The sequence below is a fragment of the Thamnophis elegans genome, chromosome Z, assembly GCF_009769535.1.
Source record: "Thamnophis elegans isolate rThaEle1 chromosome Z, rThaEle1.pri, whole genome shotgun sequence".
NCBI lineage: Eukaryota > Metazoa > Chordata > Lepidosauria > Squamata > Colubridae > Thamnophis > Thamnophis elegans.
In genome coordinates this window covers 77682225-77709463 of record NC_045558.1, presented here as the reverse complement: position 1 = coordinate 77709463, position 27239 = coordinate 77682225, and the positions used below count along the sequence as shown (strand labels likewise).

Sequence of the window (27239 nt, the reverse complement as noted above, 5' to 3'; positions counted from 1 at the left end):
ATACTTGTCCCATGTGGAATTGGTTGCAATTGTTGCAGTTGATTTTGTAGATTACATTGTTTCTTTCATCCTTCTGCATTTTGTCTTGGGTTCTGAATAATTCCTGATGGAGTATGGCTGTGGGTGTGTGGGCTATTGCTACTCCTAGGGGTTGGAGAATTATGGCTCCCATTTTAAAACAAAAAATGACACTCATTTTTAACAAAAAATGCCTGTTTTGTTAATTCTTATACAAATTCAAAAAACTGTGGTCCTGTACTTAAAGGTCTAATCTGCAACTCTTTCAAAGGAATGGTAAACTGAGGTTTATAAGAACCTAAGCACAGTTGGGTTCAGAATTATCTGGACACACATTATGTGGTCAAAGAAGGTAAGAGGTATCTGGTGTCTCTTATACTTAAAGCCAAAATGCTAATGGAGAAGAATGTTGAATGATTAAATACGACACTTGCTTGCCTCTGCATAAAAAAAGAGGTGGAGGTTATCCACTTCCTGGACATGCCATTCACAGCTTGATGAAATATTATGTACTTTAAGAATAGTTTAGGAATCTAGAGGAGGAGCCAATGTCGCTACAAGACGGACATGCGATCTCAATGCTCTGAGATCGCGGCTGAAACTTTTATCGCTAGGTGGTCCAATTGGACCTAAAGCGTCCCGTAGATACAGCGAACTGGAAGAATAAGTCCTGCTGATTACAGGGACACCGCAAAGTCCCTGATCGACCCACAAGAAGTTCTTCTAGCTGGCGATAAAAGCACAGCCCCTAGGCTGATGAAGTTGGGACAGCTCCGAGCGGAAGAAAACAGAAAAAGAAAGTGTTTACAGCTGGTGAGGAATTTTTACCATTTTAAAAGAGACTGCCTACAAAAAACTTAAAATTAATTTAAATCTGAGAACAAAAGAAATAAACAGCGGAATTAAGTTTTGAATGGTTTTGCTCTTAAATGCTATTTTTTTTAGCCTCTTAAAACTAATGGATTAAGTTTTCTTCTTCTATCTTTTATTATTATTATTATTGCAACTTATGGACTAAATGTCAGCCCTCAGGCTGCCATCCGCTGTGCCGGCCATACAGTGGTATGTGATCCGCTCTATGGTGAAAAGCCGCACTGGCACTTTAAAGACAGCTGTGTGTGTCCGTGAGCCCTCATGATTCAATGCAGCCACTCCATCCCATTAAACTGCCTCATGGTTAAAAAAAAAAGGAAACTCGGCCCGACTTGGATTTAATGAAGGCGGCACTCTGCACACCCCCAGAGGACCTCCCCGCTTTTGCAGCCAAGGAGGCATGCTGAACTGGCGCAGTGTCATGCACTTTAAAGTTTAAAAAAAATAAAAAATAAAGAATAAAGTGCCAGCCCGTGTGCCAGCAGAGGCGGGTAAAACACAAAGACACACACACACACACAAATTAATTACAATAATACAAATTACAATTACTTACAAATTGCAATTATTTTGAATTCCTCTGACCCACATACCTTTTCCAGCTGTGTCACAAAGGATTTCAACTCTCCTCTTTTCTGCCATGATGAAAATGTGAAAATGTAAAAAGAAAAAGGCAAGACCTGCTGAAGCCAGGCTGGGCTAGTTGCTGCTAGAGTCACCATGTGGATGACTCTGCTTAACTGTTTAAAAAAAAGCCTCTAAAAAAGTGCCCTCTGCAGGAGGAGGTGAGAGAACCATGTGCCCCCTTTGCATAAGGAATTTTTTGCCTTTTAACCCTTGCTTAACTCTGCTCAAGTGATCATAAAGATAGAGTAAAGGAGGCACGTGGTTCTCTCGCCTCCTCTTGCAGTTAAGCACTAAGCAGAGTCATCCACTGTGACTCTGGCAGCAACTATCTCAGTCTTTATCCTTTTATTTATTTTTTTCTTTTCAGGATGTCAGTGGTGAGGCCCTGCCTCCCCTGCCTCCCCTGACTGCACGTCTCTGATCCCAGGAATATACCCAGGCCAGTGGCAGGGAGCTAGACCCACAGTTGCCTTCGAGGCTTCCACCCAAACAGCAAAGGAAACCGCTAAGTGACGACAGAACTCAACGTTGGCTGCCACAGGCAGTAACTAGTGGCCATCCAGTCTATACATGGCCAGCTGGAAGTGGACAAGACATGCCGCCCCCCTACCAGTGAAGAGGATTCTAGAAGACAAAAAGTGCTATTAGCAGTATCTTCTATAGGTTTATTCGGGTATCGATGATGGAACTGGGCAATCAGGCGTGGTGCGCGCACCTCAGATGACATCACCAACGATGTGTCTGTAAACGGGTATCCCTTCTAAACTACTAAATACTGTAAAGTGCCATGACGATGACAGAAATCTACTATCTTTTCGATTTCATAATGGCGTTCACCATCAACCTGCACTGGAGACGGTGGTATTGGAAGATTACACAGCCCAGTGGTGGTCACCGGTTTGAGTAAACTGCTGTGAAACACCGGGTGGGTTTTCCCCAACATGGGAGGCAGCTTTAATTCTACCATGACCGGATTAATTACTCTGACGATTGGGAATGGACCTATGAACTTGGGATCCAGCTTACGATAGGGCACTTTAAGGCATATATACTTGGTAGATTAAAAATACATTACCCCCGACCCGAAACATTGGTATGGACTGCATTTCTTGTCGGCATGTCTCTTATATGTGTCTGCTGCAACCCGCAATGCTTTTCAGACATTTTCCCACACTGGATACATGTAGTCTATCCATTCCTTTATAGTTCTGTGATCAGCAGTGGCTTGAGGACATTCAAGTATAGCCATGAAATCAAACCCATTCACAATATGGTAGGGAGTATACCCAGTACTACTACGTACTGCATTGTTATGTGCAAGTTCAGCAAATGGCAGTAGACATGCTCAGTCAGTTTGCTGGTAATGAACTTAACAACGGAGATACCGTTCCACTGCAGCATTAGTTCTCTCTGTTGTGCCGTTCGTATCCGAATGGAACGCAGAACTCAAACCCTGAGAGGACCCCAACCTCTTCAGGAAACTGCGCCAAAATTGAGCAGTTAACTGTATCCCACGATCTGAAATTATACATTTAGGTACACCATGCAAACAGTAAATATGAACTAGGAATAGTTTTGCCAATTTTTTAGCTGACGGAAGCCCTGGACAGGCAATGAAACGAGCCTGTTTTGAGAACAAATCAACTACTATCCAGATAACAGTATTCCCTCTACTCTCTGGAAGCTCTACAATGAAATCCATTGCTATGTCTTCCCAGGGCCGAGTGGGCTTTGCTACTTGTTGTAACAAGCCAGGTGGCTTTCCTGGCCATTGTTTCATAGTTGCACAAACATTACAACCCCGAACATATTCCTCAATATCCCGCTTCATATTTGGCCACCAAAACTGCCGATTCACCAAATGCAGTGTTTCCAGGAATCCATAATGTCCTGCTACCCATGAATCATGAGAAGGCTGTAAAACCGCTATCCATTGTTCTGTTGGAACATATATTTTTGGCCCTTTCCAGGCTAAACCATCTCTTTTGGTTAGAGTCTGCTGATTCACCTGGAACCAAGGGTCTAGTGGAAGTGCATCTCTAATAGACTGTGTGATATCAATTGGAGGCTTTCTGCCCTGACCACTGGCCGCTAAAGCTATATTCGCCGACTGGGGAAATATAGGCTGGAAGGTCTGCTCTCGATCACTATTAAATTGTGGCTTCTGTGCAAAGCATCTGCCATAAAATTTCGCCCACTAGGAATATATTTCAGTTGGAAGTTAAACCTACGGAAATAGAGCGCCCATCGTACTTGCTTGGATGACAGCTTCCGGGGAGATTGTAGAGCCTCTAGGTTCTTGTGGTCAAAGGGGACCATAACTCCCTCAAGTAAAGGCCTCCATGTAAGCAGCGTCCATTGCACCCTTTTCCCATATAGCCCAGTGTTGTTCTGCGTCACTTAGTTTGCGGGAGGTATAGGCACATGGCTGCAGCTCTCATTTTTTATTTAGTTGGAGTAAGACAGCTCCCACTGCTACATTGCTCGCATCTGCCTGCACTATAAATTTCCTGGCTGGATCAGGATGTCTCAGTATTGGCTCATGTGCGAACAATCCCTTCAATATTTCAAGGGATGACACTGAGTGGAGGTGTGGCTGAGGGTGTGGGTCATGGTGATTGGTGATGGTGGGTAGGTGTCATCTGGGTGGAGTTGTGGGTGGAGCTGGGTGGGGTAATGGTATATATATATATGGGTGATGGTGTTAACTTGGTTAGAACTGACTTGGATTTGATTACCTTTGTATCATTGTCATTTAGTGCTGGTTATCATGTAGTTTCTTAGATAGAGATAAAGGTTTTTCACCAAACAAACTGAATCTCTGTTTGTATGCAATGTGAATGCTGGAACATGACACTAAAATTCTCCTTCCTCATTAATACATGTGTTTTCCTCTTTTTCTCCTCTATTTTACTCAAGAACTTGATTTTTATTTTTTAACTTGGAATATAAAAGAAAAGAAAAGAAGGAAACAAAGAGAATTCTAACAACAGAGAGAAAGTTGGTGCTGCTGCTCGGAGGCTGGAGGCTTGTGTATTGGAAACAAAGCACTTTCATTTTCCTCAATGAACAGTCTGGCTTGGAAATTCAAAGTCTCACAGTTTGCTTATAGAGAGTGATAAGAACCAAAGGACAAATTGTTTATACAGGTGTCCTTTTGAACTATATCTCTAACCAGAGAAAGTGAAAAGAAGATTTTACTGTGAATTTATATTTAACTTTGTAAAAATTCTTCAAGCCTGAGCAGCAGTATTTGTCAGCTGGAAATTATGGCACAACTTCAACAGCAGAAAGAAGCTTTAAGTTTGCAAAAGATAATGTTTGAAATTCAGAAATTATCAAACACATTTGAGAGGATGGAGAAGAAGTTGGAAAATCTAGAGCATCTAACAGTAAAATATGATGAGGAAGTTGGAGATGTTTATCAAGTGGAAAAAGTAGAGGTTAGAGTCCTAAAAACCGAAGAGAAAAATGATCACAAAGAAATCAAATCTGCTGATATCTATGGGGATTGGTTTGTGTCTGGAAATGGAAAGTGTCTGGAATACGGAAAGAGGAATTAAATAGAAGGGAACTCTACCCCAGATGGCAAGATACAGAAGAAGAAAAAACAAAAGAATTTATGGATTTAAAGAGAGAAATTTTATTAGCAACTTCATTGATAACACCACTGACAATTAAAGATAAGCTGATCAAGGAAACAGAAGAAGGGCATCAAAATTACATGAGAGACTCAATAAGCAATGAGTTGCAAAGAGGAGTCCATACAAATTTGATTAAGCAGATGATTAGAGGACTGATACCACAAATGGCAGAAGACATGAGACTGTTTTGCTACTGGAAAGATACAGGTTGATAGATGAAAGTGTATAATTTAAAACTAGTTAAACTTAGTGAAATTTAATGACAATAGATATGGTTAAATAAACAACTGATAATGATAATAATGTATGGATATGTATTGGTTTGACAAGTAGTAATTGGATATGAATATTGAATGGTATCTATGAAAGGAAGATTAGAAATTATTTGGTTATATATAAAGGTTAATAAAAAAGAACTAAGTTGAATTTAGCTAAGTTTTGATTATTAGGGGGAAATGCTATGGTAATGGATAAAGTTTAGGAGGGATAATAATGATAACAATGTATGTATGTATGTATGTATGTATGTATGTATGTATGTATGTATTGGTACAGCATAAGGAAATTGGATGTAAATTGTAAACAGTGATTTGGAAAGGAGGATTAGAAATTTTTGTTACTAAATATTATTGATGTTTAGTCAGAATAGGCCATAAGGATATAATGTTATTGGAGGACATTAGAAATAACAAATGAAATGCCAGTATGTGGTCAGGTTTTAAATCTTGGTATATTTTATGATGAAGGATGCTTAAACAATTATAGTCAAATGAAAATGGAGGTATGATGATGGTAATATGTATAAAATATCTGATTTAAAATACTTGAGTTAATACGAATTTTGTGACGACAGTGGAAGAGACGCACGAAAGCTTTTTGTAACCAACTGATACACTTTCTACAGTAGGTAAAGAAGGAGGATTCTTTGTGTTGTGTTTGTTTGAAAATTTAAAATAAAAAAAAAACTTTTAATAAAAAAAGAATAGTTTAGGAATCTTAATGCTGCAATTAGAGGAACATGAAAAGGAAGCCAATATTTATATTTGTAGTTGCTGTATTGTTGTTGTATATTTTTATTATATGTTTTTAAAAAAATATTTGGTCAACTTAAGGTGGTGAATGTACCTAATTCTCCTGCCCCTATTTTCCCCATGATAACAACCTGAGAGGTGGGTTGGGCTAGATTAAAATAAAATAATATGTTCTTTTAAATTTATTGGGAAATATCTATTAAAATATACCATTACAAATTCAACCAGAGTTAATTGTTTGAACTGCTGACAGTTGTTCTTTGTAAACAAAGTGGTACATAGAAATTTGTCTTGCAACATTGCACAATGACAACAGAATGCCAAAGACAATTGTTTTTAAGTAGAGATGAGTATGATTTGATCAATATATAAACATTATCTAACTGAAGTTTAAATGTATTGTGAATTGTAGTGTAAACTTGTTAAATAGATGCCTATAGCTATCTGTTCTACTAAGTAACTCAGGCTACGGGGTTTATAATCAGACACTTTAATATGCTTAAATATTGCTAAAGTAAATTCAGGTAGAATTACTTTCCTTGACATTTTATATGTAGACAGAATAACAGAGTAAGAGAATAACAGAGTTGGAAGGAACCTAGGTCTTGTAATCCAACCCACTGTTCAAGCAGGAAATCCTATATTATTCTGGACAAATGACTTTCCAATATCCTTACTGTCAGGAAATTTCTAGGTTTCTTAGTTCCATGTTGCTTTCTCACCTCCTAATTATTTTTGTGCTCTTTGCATTCTTTCCAGAGTCTCAACATCTTTATTATTGTGGCAACCAAAATGATGCAATATTTGAAATGTGGCCTTACCAAAGCCTTATAAAATACTGTAGTACTAACACTTCACATTATCTTGATTCTATCCCTCTGCTAATGCAGTTTAGGATTACATTGGCTTTTTGCCAGCTGCAGCACACTGCTGGTTCATATTAAGTGATTGTCCACTAGGACTGCAAGATTCCTCTTACAGCTACTGCTATTGAGCCAGGTTCCACCTATTATTACCTATACATTTGATTTTTCTTGCATACAAGAAATTCATTTTGTTAGATAGAGTCAACTTTGTCAAGATCCTTCTTGATCTTGAGCCTATCTTCTGGAACGTTGGCTATTCCTGCCAGCTTAGTGTTCTCTGCAAATTCCTCTTCTATTCCCTTGTTTAAATTCTTTACGAAGATATTGAAGAGTATTTTGGGTACCCCACTGCTTCCTTCCTTCCAGGTAGATGTAGTTCAATTAAGGACTACACATATGTGCAGTTTTTCAGCCAGTTATGAATACACCTGGTGGATCTACCCCACATTTTTCTAACTTACTAAGAAGTAGGTTGTGGTCTACTTAAGTATTAGACTAAATAAGTACTAGAGTATTTTGACAGGCCTAGAGTATTTTGACAGTATCTAGATTTTATAATTGTAAGGCTATGTCAAATTGATGTGAAGAATATTTGGAAGAGAGAATAAGAGATCTCATTCACCATTGCAGAAATTATTATTGCAATGTGAATTACAGTTCTTCTGCTAAAATTATTATGACAAATGTCAAGTATTTCTGCTCTCAGCATGGAACAAGAATTCCGAGTTTCCTAATGATTGAAGAGTTCCTTTTTTAAAAAGGATGTATGAAAATAGATTAAGAATAGTGTTTATAATGTTATCCTTGTTTAATAACAATTCCTTTTTTAAAAATTCCCTTCTCACTTTTATGGCTGTTCCTAGCACTGCACTATAGACAAAGAATTTCATTAATGTCCCTGGGTTTTGTTAGAACAATTGCCCAAGGGAAGGAGTCACAATCCCAAGTGCTCCTACCACAGCTGGGACCAATTTGGTGTTTATTTTCCACTTTTTCTTGAATTCCTCCTTTAGTTGGTGCTTCTCCAGCTTTTCATACTTTTTCTTCTTGATATTGCTGTCACTTGGCACCTCCACTCCACTTTCTGCACTACTATATTCTGGAACTTATTTACTACTAAGATGTCTGATTGATTGGCTAATATATACATTTCTGTCTGGATCTGGAAGTTTCATAGGATCTTAGCACTGTTATCTGGACTTGGGAGGAGCACACACTGCAGATGTTCTCCTACACAATGCCAGTACTTTGTTGTGCCATTCAGTGAATGTGGTTTCTGTTTGTTCCTCCCTCTATCTCCCTCTCCCTCTCCCTCTCCCTCTCCCTCTTCCTTTCCTTTCCTTTCCTTTCCTTTCCCTTCCCTTCCCTTCCCTTCCCTTCCCTTCCCAGAAGATAGGTAAATTTTATTTATTATTTATTTATTTTATTTATTACTTATAGGCCGCCCTTTTCCCTGAGGGGACTCAGGGCGGCTTACAATTCATGGGAGGGGGAGTGCAAGACAAAACATAAGACAATACGTGAGTAAAAAAATAAAACGATAAAACACAACTTTCATTCAACATTCGGGTGGGGTGGATTAGAATCTTTATCCCCAGGCCTGACGGGATAGCCAGATCTTAAGGGCTGTGCGGAAGGTCTGGACGGTGGTGAGGGTGCGAATCTCCACGGGGAGATTGTTCCAAAGGGTCGGAGCTGCTACTGAGAAGGCTCTCCTCCGCGTAGTCGCCAGTCGACACTGACTGGCGGATGGAACTCGGAGGAGGCCTAATCTGTGCGATCTAATAGGTCGAAGGGAGGTAATTGGCAGGAGGCGGTCTCTCAAGTACTCAGATCCACTACCATGGAGGGCTTTATGGATGGTAAGTAGCACCTTGAAGCGCACCCGGAGATCAACAGGTAGCCAGCGCAGCTCGCGGAGGATGGGTGTTATGTGGGCGAACCGCGGTGCGCCCACAATCACTCGCGCGGCCGCATTCTGGACTAGCTGAAGTCGCCGGATGCTCTTCAAGGGCAGCCCCATGTAGAGCACGTTGCAGTATTCCAGCCTAGAGGTCACAAGGGCTCGAGTGACTGTTGTGAGGGCCTCCCGGTTCAGGTAGGGTCGCAACTGGCGCACCAGGCGAACCTGAGCAAATGCCCCCCTGGTCACAGCCGACAAATGATGGTCAAAAGTCAGCTGTGGGTCCAGGAGGACTCCCAAGTTGCGAACCCTATCTGAGGGGTGTAGAATTTGACCCTCCAGCCTGAGTGATGGAACACTGGCCAAATTATTGGGAGGGAAACACAACAGCCACTCGGTCTTGTCCGGGTTGAGTATCAGTTTGTTAGCTCTCATCCAGTTCTTAACGGCCTCAAGACCCCGGTTCATCACGTCCACCGCTTCATTGAGTTGGCACGGGGCGGACAGATACAACTGAGTGTCGTCCGCGTATTGGTGGTATTTTATCCCGTGCCTCCGAATGATCTCGCACAGCGGTTTCATGTAGATGTTAAATAGTAGGGGGGATAAGACCGAACCCTGTGGCACCCCATATGTTAGGGGCCTAGGGGACGATCTCTGCCCCCCCACCAACACCGACTGCGACCTGTCCGAGAGGTAGGAGGAGAACCACTGCAAAACAGTGCCTCCCACCCCCACCTCCTGCAGTCGTCACAGAAGGATACCATGGTCGATGGTATCGAAAGCCGCCGAGAGGTGAAGGAGAACCAGGATGGACGCATGGCCTCTATCCCTGGCTCTCCAGAGATCATCGGTCAATGCGACCAAAGCGATTTCTGTGCTGTAACCAGGTCTGAAGCCGGACTGGAAGGGGTCAAGGTAACTAGCTTCCTCCAAGGACCGTTGAAGCTGGAAGGCCACCACCTTCTCAACAACCTTCCCGACAAAGGGGAGGTTGGAGACTGGATGGTAATTGTTGAAAACGGCTGGATCCAAGGATGGTTTCTTCAGGAGGGGTCTCACCACCGCCGCTTTAAGTGCCCGAAGGGAGGCGGTAACGACCGCCTGGATCCAGCCTCGTGTCACCTCACTGCTGTTGGCAACCAGCCAGGAGGGACACGGGTACAGTATACAGATGGAGGCACTCACAGCTCGTATGGCCTTGTCCACATCCCCAGAGGCAACATCCTGAAACTCAACCCAGAGATGGTCTGCCAAGTTATCCCCTTGTGCCTCGGCTGGATCTGCAAAGGTGGAGTCCAAGTCCGACTGAAACCGAGCAACTTTGTCCGCTAAGAACTGGACATAATCCTCAGCCTTACCCTGCAGGGGATCCCCCACATCCCTCCTATTTAGGAGGGAGCGGGTTATCCTAAACAGGGCGGCTGGGCGGGACTCAGCAGACGCAACCAAGGTGGCAATATATGTTCTTTTTGCTGTCCTCAATGCCCTGATATATTCCTTGGTGCAAGTTGTCAAAAGTGCTCGGTTCGATTCGGACTTATCGGACCTCCACAGGTGCTCTAAGCGTCTCCTCCGGCGCTTCTTCTCCCGGAGCTCCTCGGTGAACCAAGGAGGCCTCCGGGAACCACCGACCTGGAGGGGCCGTAGTGGCGCAATCCATTCGAGGGACTCCGATGCTGCCGAGTGCCAGGCAGCAACCAGAGTCTCCGCCGAACTGTGGGCGAGAGTATCAGGAATAACCCCAAGCTCCGTCTGGAACCTCAGAGGGTCCATAAGTCGCCTGGGGCGGAACCACCTGGTCGGTTCCTCCTCCCTACAGTGGGGGTTTGGCCTCCGGAAGTCAAGCCTCAGTAGGCAGTGGTCTGACCATGACAGGGGTATGATCTCGTTACCCCTCAGACCAAGATCACAAGTCCACTGCTCCGAGAGGAATACGAGGTCGAGCATGTGACCCGCTGAATGGGTTGGGCCCGAATTAGCTGCTGCTGGGTGAGGGAGGGAGTGAGGGTTTCCATAAGTGGCTGGAAACATGAGGAACATTGAAAATAAAGAACATGTGACCACAATTAGCAGCCATGTTGAAGCAGCTACAACTTCCCTAAATTTCCAAAGTAATAGGTTCCAGCATCCTGTAAATTAATCTATTTAATGTATCTTTCTTGACAAAGATTGCCTCATTATGAACTGTTTCACCCAAAAGTTTACATAGACACAAGCATTTTAATAGTGTATGGAGTGATAAACAGCTAAGTTGTCAAACAATCTCTGCTCATATCAGAAAAATTCAGGAGATAATTACTTTGGAAGTTGGTTGAAGACAGGTTTCTAAGGAATAAGGCAAAATTGCATGTATGGCTTTTTGAAACAAACCACCAAACTACTTCTTACAAAAGGGGTGTCAAACTCGATTTCATTGAGGGGCCAGATCAGCATTGTAGTTGCTCTCCAGGGGTTGGGGGGGGGAGGAGGGGCATGGTCAGAGCATCTGACTGAGCATAGCCCAGAGGACATGGCCAGCTTGACCTCATTCGCATGGAAGGTGCCCATATGGACCAGGAGGGGTTGAGGAAGAAATTCAGGGGTCTCTGGTATGTGGGGTGGAGTGTGTGGGAGACTCATCACATGGGATGTGATAAGGGGCAGGGCAGGAACAGCCGGAAACCCTTGTCTACCCTATGCTTGCCACCCATTGTCTGCAGAAGGGGATGGTTTCTGGCTGTAGCCACAGCCTACTGTCCCCTTAGCTGGCACATGTTGTGGCTCTGGAGCCCACTGCTATCACCCAGATGGCTATCCATGTGAACCACTGGACATATTTACTCCAACCCACTGTCTGTTTTAGTTTGCAGTTGGAGAGCAGGTCAAGTCCTTGGCCTGCACCTGGAGTGTATTCCCCTTGCAAACCCAATGCACTTTGGCCCCACTGAGCAGGGGAAACAAGATTCCCATCAGTGCCATAACCACTTAGGAGATGGGCAGTAGAGATGGGGATGGGCACATGATCCCAGATGGACCTGGGTGGCCATAGCGCCAATGAGCATCCGGCTTTCCCTGCTTGCAGTGGCGTCTTTTGCCTGCTGGGAATGCTGGCTGCTTTGCCTCCTTCATGCTGGGTGTGCCTGGTGTTCTGGGCGATGATGGCAGCAGCCTAATGGACCTGCATGAGCTGTTGGCAGTGCTGAGGTGTGTCGGGTGCACGAGGGGAATGCAATCCATGCATGGGTAAAGGGCAAGACCCGTGAGAGGCAGAGGAGACGACCAGCAGCAACATGCTCTCCAACCATAAGCAAAAACAGATGAAGCATGCCTAAGGTGACCAGATTTTCAGATTGGTAAAGAGGGACACCTTTGACCGGGGGGGGGGAATGGGGTGGGCTTGATTAAAAAATTTATATTTTGTCAAAAGCTCACAAAAAGCGATTAATGACCCCAGGACACTGAAACCATCATAAATACGAATCTGTTGCCAAACAAAATTTTGATCACGTGACCATGAGGATGCTGCAACAGTCGCTAAGTGTGAAAAATGGTCATCAGTCACTTTTTTCAATGCCATTGTAACTTTGGTCACTAAACGTTTTCCCTCTCTTCAAGACACCTCAGTTCTTCATTCCTTCATTCCTCTTGCTTATCTACCTTCATCTTATCCATCTTCTGCTCTTTCCCTCTCTTCCTTCCTTTCTCCTTCCATCCTCTCCTTCCTCACTCACTCCCTTCCTCCTTTTCTCTTCCTTCCTCCTTCCATTCTTTCAGCTTCCTTTCTTTTGCCTATCTACCTTCTCTGTCTTTCTGCTCTTTCCATCTCTCTCTTCCCCTTCGCTTCTGTTCCTTCCTCCGTCCATCCTTTCACATTCCCTCCTTCCTACTTCTTCCTTCTTCCTTCCTTCTGCCTATCTACCTTCACTTTCTCTGTCTTTCTGCTCTTTCCCTGTCGTCCCCTTTCCTCCCTCCCTTCTTTCCTTTCTAGTTCCATCTTTTCTTCTTTCCTCTCTCTCCCTTTTTCTTTCTTAAGTCCTTCCTCCTTCCTCTTGCCTATCAACTTCATTCTCTTTATCTTTCTGCTCTTTCCCTCTCTTCCCCTTCTCTTCCTACCTCCTTCCCTTTTTTCTCCCTCCCTCCCTTCTTCTTTTTCTTCCTTCCTTTCTTCTTCTATCTTCCTCCTTCTCCTTCCTCCTTCTTCCTTCTATTCTTTCTCCTTCCTTCCATCTTTTCTCCTTCCATCTTCTTCCCCCTCCCTTCTTTTTTCCTTCCCCCTCCCTCCCTCCTTCCTCTCCTTCCCACTCTTTCCTTGGGAGGGGACAAAACCCAAGGGCTAAGGCGGGGGTGGAGTGCAGCAGAGACCAAATAAAGTCAGAAGATCTTATTAAAACTTTCCTATTTGTTGGATCGCATTGCTGCGAACTTATAAACCAAATCAGGGGAACATTTTGCAACTGAGGGTGCTGCAAGGAAAGGGGGGAGGGAGGCAGCCCTGCTATTTCCCCAGTTTTGCAAGGAATGAGAAACGGTGCTTTAATCCGAAGCAACTGCAATCGGAACCGCAGACAGGGAAAGAAAGAAAGAAAAATCCTTGTAGCACAAAACCCACCTTTGCATGGTTGTGAGAACATAGGTAAAACAAAACAAAAAAGCACAGCGTCCCTCCGCCCTCTGAATGGGACTCAGCGTGACTCCGATTTGAATAAAAGGACACGGAGCCAGGCGGGGAGATAAGCACCTTCATTTGCATTCTCTGTGACCATGATGCTTTGTGAGGAACAATCCTAGGGGCTCCCCGTGACTTTTTGCAGATTTTTCCTTTTGTGCTTAAAAAACAAAAGGGACTTTTTAAAAACGCCACAGAATGAGCTGTCAGCCTGACAAAATGCAACCCCTTCCTTTGTCCTCCTCCTCCTCCATCAATAACAGCTGTGGGCTCAGAAATCGGAGCAAAAAGCCAGTCCTCCATCTCTTCACTCTTCCTGGATTCACTCCAAAGTTTCTTAAATCCCCCTTCTGTGCATAAACACTCCTTCAGCCTCTCTCTCTCTCTCTCTCTCTCTCTCTCTCTCTCCCTCTCTCTGTATCTGTTTGTGTCTCACTCTCTGTGTGGCTCTTTGCCTCTATCTCCCTCCCTCCGTCTCTCTCTCTGTTGTTCTCTGTATGTCTGTCTCTCTGTGTGTGTGTCTCTCTCTGTCTCTCCTCCCTCCCTGTGTGTGTGTTTCTCACTGTGTGTGTGTCTCTCTGTCTCTGTTTGTAAGCCGCTGTTGCGGCTGTCGTCCTGGATCAGGCTGAGCTGCCTGTCTTTCTTCAGCACCTCCCGGGGGTGCAAAATCGTGACTGTCCTGCCAAAATTGTGACATCTGGTCACCTTAGGCATGCCTGATGGGATGGCATGGCCAGGCCTGTGTGCATGTGTGCTCCCTGCCTCCTGCACAAATGCATGTCTGTCAGGATGGGATTGGCTGGGCTGAAGCGAGGGTCCACCCTTACTGTTTCTAGGACTGCCCCACTGATCCAATCACATCAAGGGCCAGATCTGGCCTGCTGGCCTTGAGTTTGACCCCACTGTTGTAGAACTACAGCTATGTTGATAAGGAATTAAATACCTATCTATTAAGAAGAAAGAAGGCATGTAAAGAAATTTATCACTCTCATTTTTCTTAAGAAATTCAGTTTCATGGAGCAGACTGAGAACAATTATTAATAAATTATCAAGAATATTTATGTCAAACTAACTGTGATTAAATCCAGTCAAAGAGGCATTGACTTATGGTTCTGCTCAATTCAATAATACCTGGCATAGGAGAATGCTACTCATTCAGAAAATACAAGGGCACTAGAACATTCTATATGGATTTATTTCAGAGTGAATACATGTAGAATTATGCAAGAAGGATATAATCTCTTTCATATCATAAAAATATTGCATGCACATTTTAATCAAATCACATAATCATATTTGCCACTTTGCATTCATTTTCTTTCTGAACCTAATATTTTTGTACTTGTAAATATATAAATTAAATTTTGGAACAATATATTTGGGAGTTTCAGTAATATTTGGATTCATTAAATTGTCTTTTTATATAGTTGGGAGTCTTAAAAAATAATAACATAAAAACCTAAAGTTTAGTGATGAATGATATAAATATTCTGGAGGCTTTTAGACTATCTTTTCCTACTTCATCTTTTAGGGATAACTATCTCTTTCTGTTATATCCAGTTTAGCTCCAATATCTTGTCTAAATCTTCTAATTTGTGTAATATGTTTATAAACTAATAGTGGTGATTTCTGGAAGGCAGCAACCATATATCTTTCATGGTTACAGAGCTTCTCTGATTCCAGATAATAGAAATTATGTAACTATTATTCACATACACAAAAGTTAAAATCTGATCCAAAAGAGTTATAAGTTTTGGTTTTTGGTTTTTTTTTGCAAATTGGGAACCAAAAATCACTTAGATAAGAGGCAACATTCTGCTTAAAAATTCATAATTGTGAGTTGAGTTGAGAGACAGTGACTGGTCCAAATTCATCCAGTCTATTAGTTGTATTTTGGGCGAGGGTTTGGTCTAGCAACTAAGCAAGGTATTTTTAAAAAACATGATGAAAAGATGAAAACTAAATGCTGCTAGAGTCAATTTCATTAACATGCAAAAACTAGGTTTAAAAATTAATTTTACAGATTTCTAAATGCTGAGAGAGTGACAGCTGGTATCAGTTATACGCAGTTCATCTCTTTGTAGAAGTGCACAGTCACACCCAAGAACATTCATGGAAAATCTTATTTCCTGCCTTGCCAGTTCCAGCCTTCACAACAAATGCAACAAATGAGGAGTTTCTAGCCCTCTTGCATGTGCCATACACATAAGCCTTTGACAGTGGAGAACTTCTGTAAATATCAAATAATAATGCTAAAGATTCATGAGAACTCAGCCATTCCTAGAAAACTATTTGTAGTTTTATCTTATTAAAATGTTATCTTATTAAAACGTTATCTTATTAAAAGTGTGCTTTCCAATTCAAAATTTATCTTTAAATTTATCTATACATTGATAAATGTATAATATTACTAATTATGAAGTACCTAACAATGTTCTTAAATGTTTTTCTGCTCATGTAACATAATATCATGTAATGGTTTATTTTGAGAAGGGTGGAAACTAGGCATGAAATCCTTTTATCTTCGCTACCGGTTTAAAACTGGGAGTATGCACACCTTCTGCATGTGCAGAGCATCCTTGATGATGTCTGGGCGGGTGGGCGGAACCTCCCACCGCTGCTACCAGTTCGCCTGAATCAGGGCGAACCGGCAGAATACACCTCTAGTGAAAACAAACATTCCTACAGAAATAAATCTTATTCTTTTTGAAATATAAGGGGAAATAGATGAACACTTCAGCTGATGAGGTTTTTTTTTCTATGACAGAATTATATCCTAAGTAAAAACAACAAATGAACTTGTGAACTAATTTTACTAATGGTATAATACCAATTTCTAGAATAGGCACATTTTTTACTATCTTCACATGGCAAACTCAATGAAAGAATAACAAATAATCTTATATTGAGTTAAGCAAAGTGTCATGGATTACTTTCTATGAAGTCCTGTTTGCAACCAGACAACTGTAACAGGAGTGGGGAGGGGAGAGGGGAGAGAAATTTGGAATGCAAGAGTGCCAATGGAAGTCTGAGACAGACCCAACACTTCAAGGTCCCTAACTGGGGAAGTCTGAGGCAGACAGATCATTCCCAAAACAAAGAGAGTGCAAATGATTGGTGGACAATGGACAATGGGAAGTCAAGTGGGGGAAGGGAAAGTTTTCCTTTGCTGTTTTCATGTGAAATTGTTAGAATTGGTTTCTCTACTTCTGTAACCACATGGAATTTTCATTGAAGTTATATTCTTGGTTTAAAAAAATGTCTCAGGAGTTTCTTTTGCTGTCTAACCTAACTGAATGATACATGACAAATAGTGATTAATATTATTTGTGGAAAATTATTTCACAAGATGAAAAAGGAACTTAATTCCCTCAAGACATTCTCATCCAATAAAACAGAAACTTTAGAAAAAAAACCCATAGAAAATATTTTCTCTGTAAAACAGAAACATTCTTAAAGATCCAGAAACATTAAACAAGTAAACATTGTTCAATTTTAAGATGTAAAGAAAAGTTATCACATAATGATGTATCTTAATTAAAAATATACTGCTAATAGTTTTAAAATTAAAAGGAAAGGTATTTATACTCCATCATTAAAAGTAAATTATGTGAAAACTATTTAATCATTGGGAAATTAATTATCAATTTTGATTTTTTTTCACCTCTAGTACAATCCTTTCAAAATAATATGTGAAAATAAAACAATATGGAAAAAAGTAATGACACAAACAATACTATTGGTTTTATAGGAAATGACTGATGGATAAGGTAGAAAAATAATTTTCTAAACTCACATTTTAAATTTGGATGAGGTTATAAAAGGCTTGAAGCAAAAATATACAGAATAGCCATGCTTAATATCACAATGCAGTCCTGAATAATAAATATTATGTTACATTTAAGAAATATTTCCAGTCAAATTCCTTTAGGTTGGCTTTGTCAGGATCATAAAATAGTAGGACTGAAACATAAATGTTTTTACTATTACAAACAGAAATAATTATTAATATGTTATTATAAGCACAAGGTATTATAATCTCATTACATTAAGACTTTCAAGGATATATGGTTAGCAAATATGATATATTATTTAGCATTGCTGTTATTAATTGACAATTTATGTGCCATCAACATTAATATGTAGGAACACATTGAACCTTGGGGTCAACATTGTGTTTTGGCTCCAAGCTACTATGTTGAACCATAGTCCAGGGACTATTCCTGTGACTGTACATTGTAGCCTGCAAATTGCAGGATAATGTCACATCTAGGTAATCTCTGCCACAATATATCTTGTTAGTAGGTTACTAAGCACCCAACAGCTTATGAGGGCAATGACTGATGCACTACAGTGCTGTCAGAATGCAGCCCTGGGTTAGTTTATTTATGCATTATAACTGTAGCTTTCTGAGTGATTAACAATTAACAATAAACAAAAGAAAGGAAAGGATCACTTCATGTTAAAATGTATAGTCAATAAAATATAAAATAAAAACACCATACAAAGTAGGTAGCAGGAAGTCATTAAGAGCCGAGGTGGCGCAGTGGTTAGGATGCAGTACTGCAGGCCACTTCAGCTGACTGTGATCTGCAGTTCAGCAGTTCAAATCTCACCGGCTCAAGGTCGACTCAGCCTTCCATCCTTCCGAGGTGGGTGAAATGAGGACCCAGACTGTGGGGGCAAGTTGCTGACTCAATTTGCTAAAAAAATCTGTAAACCGCTTAGAGAGGGCTGAAAGCCCTATGAAGCGGTATATAAGTCTAATTAATAAAATAAATAATAAATAAATTAAAATCTAAACTGATATGAATTTAATTATAAAAAATTATAATAATTATAAATTTTTAAATTTTAATTATAAATAATTAATTATACTAAAATAAAATTAAAAAGCATAAAAGCATTCTGGGAATCTGCTGCTGATCTGCTATCCTGTTATCCAATTTAAATTTTAAATGAAAGTGATATGTATGTGTATATGACGATATCCAATTTAGGATGAGAAGTAATATAATAAGGACTGAAGCTCTTGATGCTACTAAGTGCATAGTTTATGTTGAGTAATATTGGGAAAAAGCAGGAAATTATTTTTCAAGAAAAAAAATGTGAGCTGTGCTTTGCATATGATTTGAATACAATACATTGCCAAACTTAAATAACAAGTCAGATACTGGAGATTTACACTTCCTTATTTAGGCTTCAAGTTTCAAACACATAATAAAAAAGCAGCTTTGATTTGCAAAATGACTTTAACCTTTATTAACATCAATGATTCACACCGGTTATAACTTCGTATACAAATTTCCAATGATGAACTTAGTCATAATGCTACTGTTTTTATCTCTCTAAAGTTCATTGCAATATAAATAGTAGTGCTAGTAGCATTAACAGTAGCATTCAGCAGCATCGCAGATATTAAAAGTTGTTCTCTGTGGTTTGTATTTCTGTGTATATTAATCAATTGGATAATTTGGACTATTCACCTATACTTAATTGAATAGGCCAAGTTATCTAATTGGTTCCACAATAAAACATGAATGCCCTTACTTAAGAAGTAAACCAAATATATCTATTCAGTATACAATAATTCTTTATAAATATTTTTGAAAAAACATTATTGATATATTTTGATATAGATCATGTAAAAGCATATCTTAAAGGACTTTATCAAGCTGAATGTCTTAGATATTCTTGGTCATGATATAATTCTCTTGTAATATGGGTGAAATCTCACAGATACTACAAGAGCTCACTGAGTTATTACAATCCACCTCATTTGCAAAAATAATAGCTGGATGTTGATACTTCAATTCTCTCAGTGGTGATGCAGTGACTGCTTTATGAGAAGCAGAATGAGAAGAGGTTTTAACACAAAATAATAGTAATAATCACACTTACGGTCTCCATGGCAACGCAGAGCACCCACAGTTAACTTGGCATCAGAGCCTGGGCGACCAATATCTCCAACCACCACTTGACTGATAGGTAAATGGTCCTTATAAGATAAAAGACCAGCATCTTTTCTCCTAGGAATGAAAAGAAAGAAAAATCAAACATATTTAATAGTTTAAACAGGATTGAATTCTTGGCAGTGAGCAGAGTCAGCCTGCAATACTGCATTTTAACCACTGTGTCACTAAAATATTCCTTTATTGCTGCCTTGGATCCTCTAGATCCACCATCAAGTATAAGCTTCCATGTTTTCACTTTACTCCTGGGGATTCAACCATGCTCAAGGATGTTGTTGTTTTTAGCAGCTGACAATATTTTCCTTACATCAGTGTTTTCACCTTTAAGTGACATGGACTTTAACTCCCAGAATGGAATTAAAATCCACACCTCTTGAATTGCTGAAATTTATTAATTTATATTTATTAGTCTCCCATCTTACTATAACTCTGAGTGGTTTATAGACATAAAAAATACACCTAGATTAAATCAAAAGTACATTAAAACCAAGATTAAAATTAAGGGCATGTGGAGAGCGAGGAGTGGAATGAGGAGAGGCGGGAACTGTTGTTACTTGATCAATCAGCTCCACTATTTTGTTCCCCCCATTGGGGCTCAGCCCAACTGGCAGAGCCAGGCCTTTAGCCCTTATGGAAGGATAGAAGGGTTGGGGTCAATCTCATTTCAGGAGACAAGATGTTCCAGAGGAGAGGAGCAACAGCTGAGAACACCCTCCTCCTGAACACTGCCAGCCAGAATAATTGGGTTGATGGTACCTGCAGCATGTCTCCTTTGCTGGCAGAATGAGACAGGTCTATCCCACTAGAGTAAGGCAGTCCTTCAAGTAATCTGGACCCATGCCATGAAAGGCTTTAAAGTTGATCATCAACACCTTGAATTGCATCTGAAAACAGACCAGCAACCAATGTAGCTTACAGAACAGTGGTGTTACAGGGGCCATTTTGGACACTCCCCCAAAACTGCCCTTGCTGCCGCTCTCTGCAGCAACACTCTGCACTCTTCTGTAGGTAGACCCATGTAGGATGCATTATAATAGTCCAACTGTGAGATGACTAGGGAGAAATGTAGAGGAGCACTTCCCTAGATACTTATTGTCAGTACAGCTACTAGTGGATTAGTTCAACTGAAGTTTTGGGGCTGAAAAATCAAATGAAATATATTTGATAATGTCATGTTGAATTCAACCTGCCAGGAGCAGTGATCAGTCATTCCACTCTATAAATTGTGCTGGAGACATTTCTGAAGAAAGGTCTATTTCACATGGAAGCCAGAAAATTATCATTTTATATGTGTGGGGACCAGGGGTGGGTTCCAGCAGTCACTACGTAGTCGCACTGCGTGCTTGCACTTGATGTGAGCTGTGCGTGCATGCACAATGCAATAAAAATTGCTCTGTGCAAAAGCAAAAAACAAGATCGCAGCACCATAGGCGGAGAACTGGTTCGGCGGCCCAGGCCACCAAACCACTATCGATTCGACCAAACTGGGCCAAACCGGGCCGAACCGGTAGGAACCCACCTCTTGGGGAGAAACGTTTTTTTACAACTTGCCCACTGGAGAAGCAATTAATTCCTCTCCTCATGCTGAATTATATTTGGGTTTTACTGTTTGATTAGTACATGCTTATTTTGAGAGGGGAGATTTCTTGTACCATTCTTTATCATACAGTATTTATTTTGGTTTACTGGAGGATGGTGCAGAAAGAAGACAAAATGGAGAGCAGACAAAAAGACACAAAAATATGAAATGTGCAAGAGGTTTATCACAAAAATTGATGGCCTGGACAGCTATCGGGTGTGGTCCCTAAGGTTGTGGGATTGCCATCTTTGGATCAGTAGTGGCTTAGCCACTGTGAACCAATCCAGACACCTACCATCACCAATGTTGAGAAGAAAACAACAAAATTCCACAACAGATCAGTTGTTGCCCGGGTCAATAAAGACCATGTCAAATGCAATGGCTCCTGAACATCTGTCAAAAAAATGGGCTACAGGGCCCATTTGTTACTACTGGGGAATCAGGGCGCAACTGGAACAAAAGCGCAAAACCTGGACAACTGAAGGAAATCAAGAAATCATCAAATGTTACTACCAGGCAGAACCAACAGCCAGGGGATTTCAAGAAAGAATGATGCAACTGTGGAAGGAAAAAAACCTGGAAAGTGATGTAACTGAACAACAATTAATGGATCAAAGACATTTCATCATCTGTAATAAAGTTTTTACAGATGTGGAAATGCAATATCTAGAAACATTGGATAAAAAAAAAACAAGTAATGATGAACAGGCTGAAGAAATTTTTTCAACACCTGAACCAACTGACCAACTAGTGGAAGAAACCGACATACAGGATGGAGATTCTCCTGTGCAACAACTCAAAACTGTAGAGCTAAGTGATTTAGCGAAAATGCTGAAAGAAAAGATTCAAAATCACATAAAAGAAAATACAGAAAAAGGCTGCCTGCCATTCGTGAAGTGCATAGCAAATGAGTGAAAGATCTACTAAATGCTGTGAACAACATTTTAACTTCCATCACATCCAGCACACTATATGAAACCAACCAAGTAATGTATAGCACAGCTGCTGTTATAACTGCAGAATTGGGTTATAAAATGCCAAAAAAGAAACCTGCATGTGCGCACGTGCACCGGAGCACCGGGAGCACCGGGAGCACCGGGAGCACCGCGTGTACGCACCAGTCACCTGATCTTTGGGTTTCCGGCACATCCTTGTACACTGGCCAGCTGGTCTTCAGGTTTCTGGTGCTCCGGCGCATGCATAGAGAAGCTGGCTGGCACGCATGTGCATGCCAGAAACCAGAAGAACAACTGGGGACAGCGCACGTGCCCACAGAGATGGCTCTGTGTGTCACCTCTGGTACATGTGCCATAGGTTCACCATCATGGTTCTAGAGTCTCAACATCTTTTTTACATTGTGGTGACCAAAACTGGATGAAATATTTCAAGTATGGTCTTACAAAGATATTATAAAGTGGCAGTAACACTTCACGTGATCTTGATTCTATCCCTTTGTTTATTCAGTCTAAAACTGTGTTGGCTTTTTTGACAGCTGCTGCACACTGCTGGCTCATATTTAAATGACTGTTCATTAAGATTCCAAGATCCCTGTCATGGTTACTACTATTAAGTGAGGTACCACATATACTGTACCTGTTCATTTTGTTTATCTTACCTAAATGTAGAACCTTACTATTTTCACCATTGAATTTCATTTTGTTAAATACAGCCCAATGTTTAACTCTGTAAAGATCCTTCTATATCTTATTTCTGGAGTGTTGACTATTCCTGCTAGCTTGGTGTCATGTGTAAATTTGATGAGTTTCCCATATATCTCCTCTTCCAAATCATTGATGAAGATGTTGAAGAGTACTGGGCCTAAAACAGAGCCTTGGAATACCCCATTGTTGAGTGTGCAAAATGACTGCTAAAGACCAAGATAAAGAAGAAAGCAAAGTGAATGTTGGAACCAACAGTGAGAACTGTCAACAAGAGAAAAGAAGTCAAAGCCAATAAAGTCAACAATTCCCAGAAAAAAATATATATCAAAGAATTCCACAGGGCTAGTAGAAGAGACTGGAAGCAAGTAACATCTGTAAACGCATTGAAGATGGAAACAGCCATGGATAGCATGGAAGTCTTCCAAAAGATCTCCAAAGCAAGAAGGAAGTTCCAACTTGAATCGTTATACCAAAAAATGCCAATTGAGGATTCCAAGTATATCAAATATGTGTTTCATTCATTAGAAAAAAGTTTTTGATTGGGTCAAACATATCAAGCTTTAAAATGCCTGTTAGGAAAAAGAAAATCCTAGAATAACATTGTTTTGTGAAACAGGTCAGAAGGCCATAGCGTGCATGGAACATAGCAAAATGAAATTCAATGGTGAAAAAAGTAAGGTTCTACATTTAAGCAAGATAAACAAATGGGCTTATTCCAGGTTGCCAAAAGAATGATACAATGTTGTATACTCCCACCTTATTTATTCAATTCACTGTTTAAGCTGAATATATATTGAAGAGGCTAGATGAACATACTTTTAAATTTACAGACGACACCAAGCTAGCAGGAATAGTCAACACTCCAGAAGAAGGGCTGGATTTCAAAACTTTTTACTACCTATTCTTTTTATTTTTTTTTATTTTTTAAAGATTTTATTGGTAAAAAGAAAATACAACATCCATAACTTGTAACAAACAATACAACTACATTTCGAGATATTCCCATACTATCAAATCATTATAAACATCAAAGGTTAGGTATCTTTCCCTCCCTCTTTTCTTCCCTCCCCCCCTTACTTCCTTCTCCCCTGCCTTCCCTCCTTTCTTTTCTCCTTTCCTCCTTTCCTTCCCCGTCCTTTCTCTCCCTCGGTCCCCCCCTCCTTCTCACATACCTTTCCTCCTTCCCTGCCTCTTTCCCTCCTCCTTCCTTTTAATCTCCCTCCTTTCCTCCCTCCTTCCCTCCTTCCTTTCAACTCTCCTTCTCTCTTTCTTTCCCTCCCTCTTTCCCTCTTTACTACCCTCTTCTCTTCCCTCCCTCCTTCCTTCCCCAGTTTTTCCTCTTTCTCCTCTCCTTCTTTCTTCCCACCTTCTTTCCCTTCTCTTCTTTCTCTTCCTCCTCTTTATCCTTCCCCCCTTCTTCTGCCTTTCCTATTCCTCTCCTTTCTCCTCTCCATCCTGACTTCCCTACTGCCCTCCCTCCCTCCCTTCTAACCTTTATTACATTTGCATATTTTCCTCTGCTGAGGACAACCTGGTTTTCTTTCCCTTTCCTTGCTTGAAGAGGCAAGGATTATAAGTCCTCTCGCCTCATCTAAAATGAAGTTTGATCGCTAATTTCATGCAGGTAATTATAGTGGATTTCCTATCAGCTTTTTAAAGTTTTCCCAACATTGTAGCGTAACAAAATTGCTCGACGGTGGGTTCTCGCCCCTGATACATTTCTCCTTTCGTTTATCTCTCAGTTGTTGTATATTGTTCATTTGAGTTATTGGTTTAATCGTATTAGGTTAGTCAGCTATCTCTTTTTATGTCTAGGTCTTCACTGACTCATCAAGCCATTTGTATAGCTTCTCCCAGACTGTGTAAAAGTCTGTGTCTTCTTTGTCATTAATTCGCATCGTCAGTCTGTTCATTTCTGCTAGTTCTAAAATTTTATTCATCACCATAGTGTTGGTGGGGGCATTTTCACTCTTCCAGCACTGTGCGTAAACAATCCTTGACGCTGTCAGAATATGGACTAGGAGGTATTGGTCAGATTTGCAAATTTTTTGATCTATTATTCCTAATAAGAAAGTTTCCGGCTTAAGGCATAGTTTAATTGACAGGATTCCATTCAGCCATCCTAGTATTTGCTTCCAATATGCTTTGGCTACCGGACACGTCCACCACATATGGTAGTACGTGCCCAGCACCGTTTTACATTTCCAGCATATGGCCGAAACTTTTGAAGACATTTTCGCCAGTCTTGTCGGTGGAAGATGCCAGCGGTAGAACATTTTATATATATTTCCTTTATAGGCCGTCGACTTTGTCAATTTTAGGTTCCATTCCCAGACTCTTTCCCAGTCGTCTAGGTCTATTGTGTGGCCAATGTTTTGGGCCCAGGTTACCATGACTTCTTTTACCCTTTCTGCTTCCGTTTTTCGAATCAGTAAGCAGTTGTATATTTTTGAGATTAATTTCTCATCTGGTCCAATTAAAATTTTATCTAATTCCTGGTTCTTGTTCTGGAAGCCAGGTTGTGCTAGATCGAATTTGTGTTTGTTTTGAATTTGGAGATATGGCCACCAATCAATGTTTATTCCCTTGTCAGCCAAATTTTCCCTGGGGTTTAGTTTGTTTTGGTCGTCTAGCAACTGTTGGTAGGTAACAATTTTATCCAAGTTTATCAAATTCGGGTATATCAGGGCTTCCGTCGGAGATATCCATTTAGGTAGTTGCGTGTAGTATCTCCTTCTAATTTCGAGCCAGTCCTTAATCAATACCCCCCTTAAATGGTGACTACTAAAATAATTGTGAATTTTATTTCCCTCGCACCATAGGTAGTTATGCCACCCGTATTGCAGGTCGTGGCCCTCTATTGTTAAGATTCTTTTATTAGCTAACATTACCCATTCTTTTATCCACATAGTTGTTGCTGCTTGGTGATATGTTTTCCATTCCGGTAATCCCATTCCCCCTTGAGTTCTTTTATCCTGCAGGTGCATATATTTTATTCTGGGCTTTTTACCATTCCATATAAAGTTTCGAATCATTTTGTCCAAATCATTATAAAATTTTTCCCCTAGCTTGACCGGTGCCGTTTGAAATAGGTAGAGGATTTTTGGCAGAACATTCATTTTAATTACTGCGACTCTTCCCATCAGTGATAGTTGTAGTTTTGACCAGGTTTTTAAGTCCTTTTGGGTATTCTGTAACAACTTATCATAGTTGTCTTCTTTTATGGAAGAGCATTTCGCAGACAGCCAGATCCCTAAATACTTAATTTTTTTAGTTACCTTTAATTCCATTGTTTCCTCTAGTTCTCCAATCTGGTTTTTGGGGAAGTTTTTTATAATCATTTTTGTTTTTTCCTTGTTTATTTTTAAACCGGCCACACACCCAAAGTTCTCAATGTCCTTCATCAAATTCGGTCCTGAAAGTAAGGGGTCTTCTACGATAAAGACCATGTCATCCGCGAAGGCCTGTACTTTATATTGTTCTCTTTTTATGGTCAAGCCCCTAATTTCCTGATTTGATCTTATCCGATTTAAAAGGACCTCTAGTGACATAATAAATAGTAGTGGGGAGAGCGGGCACCCTTGTCTAACACCCTTTCCAATTTGTATCCTCTCCGTTAGTTCCCCATTGACTATAATATTTGCAGATTGCCGTGAATATATAGATTCTATAATCCTAATAAATTTATCGCCAAATTTCATCATTTTTAGTTGAGTGGTTAGAAAGTTCCAATCTAGGTTATCAAAGGCTTTCTGAGCGTCGACAAAGATTAATGCGAGTTGTTTCTCGGATCTTGTTTGATAGAATTCCAAGGTATCAATTATTATTCTTGTATTGTTTCTAATATGTCTTTTTGGGAGAAAGCCGTTTTGATCCGAATGTATACTCTGATTTAATATTATTTTTAGTCTTTCCGCCAATATTGATACAAAGATTTTGTAATCTGCATTTAACAGGGATATGGGTCTATAATTTTGGACCTTGCTACTGTCCGCCTCTTCCTTTGGTATTAGGGTGATGTAAGCTTCCCCCCATGATTTTGGGACCCTACCATTTTGTAATGCCTCATTACATAGTTCTAATAATTTGTCTTCTATGGTATTTTGAAGTTTTTTATATATTTCCGACGGAAGCCCATCCGGCCCAGGTGTTTTATTGTTTTTTTGTTTTTGAATGGCCTTTTTCAGTTCTTCTTGTGTGATTTCTTTATCGAGCATCTCTCTCATCTCCTCCGACAAGACTGGAAGCTTCTGCTTTATAAGGTATTTTCTAATGTCTTGTTCATTAATTTCGTCTTGTTTATATAGTTTCCTATAATAGTTCTGTACTATCTTTTTCTTTTCTCCTATTTCTTGTTTCAAATTCCCCTCCTCGTCATACAGTTGTTTAATAATTCTTTTGACCTTCTCCTTTCTTA

General features: G+C 40.5%; 1 protein-coding gene across 1 annotated transcript in view; it reads right to left on the bottom strand.

The window, feature by feature from the left end:
• CNTNAP2 (contactin associated protein 2) overlaps nucleotides 1-27239 on the bottom strand; it is a 984443-nt gene that overhangs the window by 167163 nt on the left and 790041 nt on the right. Inside the window, 1 exon segment of the mRNA XM_032235887.1 lies at nucleotides 19512-19639. Within this exon segment, the coding sequence (XP_032091778.1) occupies nucleotides 19512-19639 (128 nt within the window).